Source organism: Hippocampus comes, unplaced genomic scaffold, assembly GCF_001891065.2.
Source record: "Hippocampus comes isolate QL1 unplaced genomic scaffold, H_comes_QL1_v1.1 scaffold81, whole genome shotgun sequence".
NCBI lineage: Eukaryota > Metazoa > Chordata > Actinopteri > Syngnathiformes > Syngnathidae > Hippocampus > Hippocampus comes.
Genome location: NW_017806179.1, coordinates 262,997 through 269,707, shown reverse-complemented (window position 1 = coordinate 269,707; position 6,711 = coordinate 262,997). Strand labels below are relative to the sequence as shown.

General features: G+C 58.5%; 2 protein-coding genes and 1 long non-coding RNA gene across 10 annotated transcripts in view; 2 read left to right on the top strand and 1 right to left on the bottom strand.

Annotated features, from left to right (window-relative positions):
* Window positions 1-2,533, top strand: part of ptprb (protein tyrosine phosphatase receptor type b) — a 12,471-nt gene extending 9,938 nt beyond the window's left edge. The window contains exons 32-39 of the mRNA XM_019897458.1: window positions 19-129; window positions 211-287; window positions 377-511; window positions 612-767; window positions 818-957; window positions 1,603-1,738; window positions 1,806-1,937; window positions 2,166-2,533. Of these exons, the coding sequence (XP_019753017.1) occupies window positions 19-129; window positions 211-287; window positions 377-511; window positions 612-767; window positions 818-957; window positions 1,603-1,738; window positions 1,806-1,937; window positions 2,166-2,171 (893 nt within the window). The 3' untranslated portion in view covers window positions 2,172-2,533. The remainder of the gene's footprint in view (window positions 1-18; window positions 130-210; window positions 288-376; window positions 512-611; window positions 768-817; window positions 958-1,602; window positions 1,739-1,805; window positions 1,938-2,165) is intronic.
* Window positions 2,534-3,283: 750 nt separating this feature from the next.
* LOC109532613 (uncharacterized) overlaps window positions 3,284-6,711 on the top strand; it is an 8,838-nt gene continuing 5,410 nt past the window's right edge. The window contains exons 1-2 of the long non-coding RNA XR_002171405.1: window positions 3,284-3,318; window positions 4,861-4,938. This is a non-coding gene — a long non-coding RNA (uncharacterized LOC109532613). The remainder of the gene's footprint in view (window positions 3,319-4,860; window positions 4,939-6,711) is intronic.
* The window catches only part of LOC109532594 (CCR4-NOT transcription complex subunit 2-like), a 4,769-nt gene continuing 2,886 nt past the window's right edge, over window positions 4,829-6,711 (bottom strand). For 3 of the 8 annotated variants that reach the window (XM_019897505.1, XM_019897501.1, XM_019897500.1), the window contains 8 exons: window positions 6,491-6,616; window positions 6,091-6,426; window positions 5,835-5,991; window positions 5,703-5,764; window positions 5,573-5,622; window positions 5,478-5,505; window positions 5,187-5,331; window positions 4,829-5,113 (listed from right to left, as the gene is read on the bottom strand). In XM_019897505.1, the coding sequence (XP_019753064.1) occupies window positions 4,855-5,113; window positions 5,187-5,331; window positions 5,478-5,505; window positions 5,573-5,622; window positions 5,703-5,764; window positions 5,835-5,991; window positions 6,091-6,426; window positions 6,491-6,616 (1,163 nt within the window). In that variant the 3' untranslated portion in view covers window positions 4,829-4,854. Of the gene's footprint in view, window positions 5,114-5,186; window positions 5,332-5,404; window positions 5,506-5,572; window positions 5,623-5,702; window positions 5,765-5,834; window positions 5,992-6,090; window positions 6,427-6,490; window positions 6,617-6,711 lie in introns of all 8 variants that reach the window. The other 5 variants (XM_019897502.1, XM_019897507.1, XM_019897506.1 and 2 more) reach the window with 5 other exon arrangements.

Below are 6,711 nucleotides of genomic sequence, written 5' to 3'. Positions count from 1 at the left end.
TCAGGCAGGCGGCCTAACTTGAGCCGTGTGACCGGAAGGGCCTGAAGGACGCCGGCCGCAGCCAGACGGTGGAGGCGTCGCGCCTGCCCGACAACCGCGCCAAGAACCGCTACAACAACATCCTGCCTTGTGCGTTCACTCGGCGTCGGCCGCCCCCCGCCGCCCGCCCTCGCCCTCCGCCGCCTCTGTAACGCCGCCGTGCTTTTCTAGACGATTCCACGCGCGTCAAGCTGTCGTGTCTGGACGACGACTTGTGCTCCGACTATATCAACGCCAGCTACGTTCCCGTAGGAGCGCGCCTGCGCCCGCGCTGCGTTTTTGGCCGTGGCCCGTTTATGAGGCCCGTGACCCGCCCCCTGCGTGCGTTGCGTTGCAGGGTTACAACTTCCGCCGTGAGTACGTGGCCACGCAGGGCCCGCTGCCCGCCACTAAGGACGACTTCTGGAGGATGCTGTGGGAGCACGGCGTGCGCGTCGTCGTCATGGTCACGCAGTGTGTGGAGAAGGGGCGGGTACGTGGCGCTGCCGGTGATATGATGATGATGATGATGATGATGATGTGGTGGTCACGCTGTTCCGCTCCCACGCCGATGCCGTTGCCGGCGCGGGCAGGTGAAGTGCGAGCAGTACTGGCCTCGTCACAAGGAGGAGGCGGCCTACCACGGCGAGCTGCTGGTCCGGATGACGTCCGAGTCGGCTCTTCCCGAGTGGACCGTCCGCGACTTCCGGATTTCCTCGGTGAGTCGCCGGACGAGGGTCCGTCGCCGCGTGAGGGTCCGTCGGTCGCGAACGGTCACGACTCGTCCCTCTGGCAGGAGTGCGTCCGCCACTTCCACTTCACCGCGTGGCCCGACCACGGCGTCCCCGACGGCACGCGCTCCCTCGTGCGCTTCGTCAGGACCGTCCGAGACTTCGCGGACCGCGCGCCCGCCGCCGGCCCCACCGTCGTCCACTGCAGGTTTGCCGGCGCGCATCGTTCGCCGACTCCGAAGCCCCACGCGTACCGACTTGACGTTTGGGGCCGAGGCTCGAGGGCCGGGCGGGCGTCCGTTCACATTTCCAAAAGGGATTCCGCTCTATTCGCGGTTTTGCTTGCGTCGGGAAGACGTCCTCGGAAGAAGCAAACTCGTCGCTCTCGCTCGGTGGCTCGGTAAAGACCCGAATGTTGAAGAATTGAAGCCGATGCAGCTCCGCGAATCGTGTCTGATGTTCTTCTGGGTGACCCGCCCCAAAACAAATCGATTCTCAAACGCAGGGCAGGCGTCATCAAAACTGCTGGTCCACGAAAGCCCAAGCAAGGCTCATGACACTTTGCATCACATTCATCGCGATTCCGAACGTTGGGGGGGCCGTTCTCGATACGACACGCAGGAAGAGTGGGTTGTCCCGCTACTACCTGGGGGTTTCTTCTTTTTTTTCCTTTTTGTGCCGGCGCACGCGCGCACGCGCGCACGCGTTCTTCTGGCCGTCAATGAGAAGATGGCATTCAAGGTCCTTCGTTTGCCGCGGGTTCCGCTTCGAGTTGTGGCTTTCGGAGTCCGTCCGGGTACGATGAGAAGGAAAATGGCTGCGGTGCGGTCAGCTCTCGCACGTTTGTGTTTAGCGCCGGCGTGGGCCGCACGGGGACCTTCATCGCGCTGGACCGCCTGCTGCAGCAGCTGGACGCCAAAGGCGCCGTGGACGTGTACGGCTGCGTGTTTGACCTGCGCCTCCACCGCCAGCACATGGTCCAGACCGAGGTGAGCCGGCGAGCCCGCGCGCCGCCACGGCTTCCCCTCGATGCGCTGATGTCGCTTCCTCTTGCAGTCTCAGTACGCCTTCCTGCATCAGTGCGTGCGCGACGTCCTGAGAGCGCGCAAACATCGCGGCGACCACGCCATCTACGAAAACTTCGACCCGGACTTGTACCGCGGTGAGAACCGGCCTCGTCGTGTGACGGTGCGCGCCATCATCCTCCTCTCCTCTCCTCTCCTCTCCTTCCGCGTGCAACATGACCTCTTTGGCGTCTTCCCTCCATGACATCACGCCGTCATACCACAACATCACCTCGCTGCGGCGTCACATCTTCGAGCATCCGCCGTTTTAATATCACCGAGACGCGTCAGTCACGACCGGATCGGCTCCCGACGCGCCGAACTCACGCCGTCTTGTCGCGTTTGCTTTCAGACCTGATCCACTCGAGCCGTTGATGGAAGGAGACGTCGTTGCGGGGACCGGACGCCGTGTTGCGATAATGAGAAAGGAAAGAGAGTGCGTTTCCTTTTATGTTCGACTTCACGGCCACATTTAAAGCGACAATATTACCGAATGGAAATATGACGAATAATCAACACCGGGAAGTTTTGACAGTACGTTTTCCCGTCAGCATAAGCTAAAAAGAACACTTTTGTTTTTATGATGTATGATTTCAGTTTTACCTGAGCCACGAGATGAAGAAAATGTATGTCCTGTAAAACAAACAAACAAAAAAAAAAACACCTGGAGTCGTGTCACTACTTCAATCCAGTTTGACCTTAAAGTTGTTTGACTCGAGGACAGTCGTTTCATGCGCGTACGCATGCGATGCTCATTCAATGAAGCCAAGCTTTGTAGTTGACCTTCAAACGATGACAACTTGAGTCTTTATTTGAGACAATTTCAAAGATGAGTTTGTTCCCATGATTCAGGGACACTTGAAATCGTTGGGTCACTTCACATTGGGAGGGAAATGAGTTTCCATCTAGTGCGAAATGAATCAACACGGGGCAAAGCCTTTTTTTTTTTTTTTTCAATGTAATCCAAGAATGAATTTCTTTCAGTACATCGGTTGACATTTGGCAGCGAGCGGCTCCCGGGGAGGAAGGCGGAGCCAAACACAAAACAGGAAGTCACCTGAAACGACGCTAAGGCGACGTCAACAGTCGTTCGTCGTCGCGGCCAAAACAACGTAGCGCCGGCTTCACAATGGACGACGTGACGCTCGAGTGTCGTGTGAGACGGGCAAAGAAAAAAAAAACCGTCAAACAAACAGAAAACGTTGCCACGCGAGGCGGTTGGGGAAGTTTGAAGGCGACGCGTTGACTTCTCGCACACGTGTTGGGCCGGCGGAAAAGCGGGCGCTCTCTCGCGCGCATTCGCGCCGACTGGTTGTCGAGGAACACCCGACGTGGGTCCAAGTGCGGCGGCGCCGACGACGTGGACTCGGAGTCGACGGAGACGACGCGCGCGGAGGCGCCCTCGAAAGGTCTCGTCCGGACGCCGCGCCGGCTGAGGGAAGGCGACGGACGCCGCGATCGCCGTCGTGACCGCACCGGGTCCCCCGGAAGCTTTTGACCTGCAGGTAAGCGAGGCGAAGAGGGCGATGCCCTCCCGCTGCGTCTCGGACTCAAAACCCGAGCAGACACCCGTAGCCAATGTGACGCGCCGCAAGAACGTTGAAACCTTTTGACAAAGTGACAGCGACGAGTAGGGGCCGGTGGCACGCCGCGTCTCTCCTTCTATTTCGCTCGATTCCCGCGTACTCACTCGGCCTCTTGCGTGTTCAAGACACCGGCAAAATATGATGGGTGGACGTGAATAAACGTGTTCAAAAAATGGACTATTTTAGTCCAGCTGGATCTTTTTCTGCCGATCCAACGAGTAGCTCGTTCCCGATTAAAGGCTCGTTCATCGTCACATTGGTTTGCGCTCATCTTCCTCCTCGTCACGACGGCCGCTGGGTGTCTGCTTCAATTCATTTCATCTTTATTTGGACAGCACCTTAACAAACCAAAGGCATCTCAAAGTGCTTCACAGTAAAAATAAGTAACTACAGAAAGGAATTAAACCGGACAACAGACAGACGATTACAACTTTAACGATCAGAATATTTATTTGTTGCTATGAAAAAACAAAACAAAACTTGTTGCTATGAAAACACGAGCTGCCATTCTGAGTCGGGTCAGGTGAGGTTTTGTCATGGAAACCGGCAGAGTGCCCTGGAGGCTGTCTCCCCGGCAACCGGACTCGGAGGGCGCCCTCCTATGGAAGGTTTGAGTATTGCGGGGACATCCTCTCCTTTGCTTCCAAGACAAAAAGTTGACGTAACGTGCGCTCCGAGCCGCCTGGGTTCTACCCGTAGTACCGAAATGCCCATCTTTAGTTTCGCCTCACTTGTCGTTGTCCTCCTTCGGATGCAGAAATGTCTCCTCGTTTGAATCATTTTCGAATGTGCCAAATGGTCTTACTCATGAGGGAGGACCAAGAGCGGACGAGTACTTGCACCTTCACCTGAATATGCGGCATTTTATTTGATTTTTGGGGGAATCTTCAGGTTGAGGTCCACGTACTCGTCCACTCTTTGTCCTCGTCGGTAGAACAGCAGCAGCATGTAACGCGAGAGGGAAACTCGGCACCCGTGGACATTTGCATGCTACCAGGATACCAAGTGAAGAGCTCGATGGTATTGAGCTTTGTCACTTGCACTACTTGTTGCCCGAAATTGTCAACGAGAACGGTTTTGCATCACTCGGAGCATGTGCTTGTTCAAAGAGTGAGCCGACCGGGACAGGAAGTTCAATTTCCCAAAACAAAACTCCGGCGACTAGAAAACAATCCAGGTGAAGGTCTCCAACCACCGTGTCTTAATCACAGTTTTTCACGCCGCTCTCTGAAATTTGTACACGCGAGTAGGACAAGCGCATGTTACTAGTGAGGCCAAACTACACGCGGCCGCGTGGAGCACAAGCGGAGACGGTCTTTCGAGGACAAAGTGCGGACTCGTACACGTTGGGAGTTGAACTGGCTTTGGGCGCGCCGCTCGGCGGGCTTTCCGTGGACGTGTGCGCGATGTCTCCGAAGCACATGACATCTTGGTACTTACATTTGTCTTTTATTGTCAAAGGGTGCTACAAAGTCCATTCGCTGTTCCTGAGAGGCAGATGCCCCGTCGGGGGAGAGCAAGAGCCGCCGGTGGGATCAGGTAAGAAAATGCAAGTTCAAACGCAGGCGTCCCGTTTGCCAGACGGGCACTGGCAGGAACGGCGGGCCGGGGCGGGGCGGGCGGCCAATCAGAAGGCCTGCTGGGCGGGGTTGTAGTTGAAAGTGGAGGGAACGTGAGGTCGCTCTTCCAGTTTATCGTATTCCAGGTGGAACTCCTGATCGCGGGAGGGGCGGCGTTAGAGAGAGCGCCCGTGCGTGTATTTGCGCGAGGTCGTGCGCGCGCGTTACCTTGGCAACCTTCCTCCAGTTGAGGCAGTCAAAGAAGTAGTACGTTCCCCTCTCGTAGGCGTTTGTCTTGAGCGACGGCTCCATGCCGGGCGCCCGCGTGATCCACACGCGCTCCTCCTTGTGGTAACGCCAGTCCCTGTTGAAGCTAACGCACGCACGGTGACGCGCTCGGTACGGCGTGCGGAGCGCGTGCGCGCGCGCGTGTGTGCGGCTCTCACAGCTCCACGGCGGCCAGCAGCTGCAGCAGGTCGCCGCCGTTCATGTAGTAAAGGTAAAACAGGAGGTCCTCACCGTAGCGAGACAGCTTGATGGCGGCCAGCTGGACGGCAGCACAAAGTCAAGACGCGCGCGGGCAGGTGCGTGCGCGCGCACGCACGGGACCGTACCTTGTCCCGGATGTGGATGTTGGTCAAGTATTCCGACGGTACGTGAAAGTCTGCCAGGGAGAAAGGCAAACGACAAGCTCCAATGACCCGAAGCTCCCGCATTCACCTGTTCGCCCGGCCCCCGACTGACCGATGTCCTGCGGCCGACACGGCGCCGACGCCCACGGAGACGCAAACTTGGGGTAGAGGTTCCTGGAGGACGACAAGAGAAGATGAGCGGCGGCGGGAGCGGCAGGGCCGGACGCGTCGCTCGTGGTCGTACTCGGGAGAGTTGAGGTTGAGGCCCAGCGTGGTGAGGTCGGAGCCCAGAGCCAGGTGCACCATGCCGGGGTCCGTCTCGGCCGCCCGGATGAACGTCAGCAGGCCGATCATGCCGAACTGGTCCGTTACCATTCCCATCGGGATGTTGGTCACGCGCCCTGCCGCGCACGTGTCTCGCATGAGCGCGTGCCTTTTGTCGGATATCAATCGGGATGGATTGGATTGGATTGCGTGTGCGCCTCGGCTGCGCCTCTCACCGTCAGGGAGCACCTGGATTCCTTTCTTGTGCTGGTTGTTGCTGCTCGCCGACACACAACTTTTGTCACCCGGAAACTTTGGACCATCTGAGTTGGAGGCGGGCTTACCTGAAGAGCTGAGGTTCTGCGTGGCGGAGATGAGAGTCAGCTGCCAGGAAGTCGCGCGTCGCCGGACGCATCGCGCGCGCGTGTGCATGCGCGTCACCGTTTTGCCGTCGTCGCCGGTGCCGCTGGGGTCTTTGGTCTGGTAATTTGGGCCCGGCAGTGCTGGGAAATCCTCGTTGTGGATGGAGAAGTCTTGCGGCTGCTCACCGGACGGCTTGGTGACCATGCCCACTGCGGGGAGGGGCGCGGCGTCACGGGCGTCGCTCGTCAAAATGGCGCGGCGGCGCTCACTCACCGTAGGGCGCCCGCCCGGCCAGCGGGTTGAGCAGCGGCGCCGGGTTGGCGCCTCCGTCCCTGCGGCTGCGGTCGGCCAGGGCCGGGAAATCGGACAGGTCCAGGCCCGTCACGTTCTCGCTGCCGTCTGCCAAGGCCACGCGGGTCAGCATTGAAATCGCAGCGCTCGGCTCAAATCGCGCATTTGTCGTTGTCGCGGGGGGGGGAAAGGCAAAAGGTTTT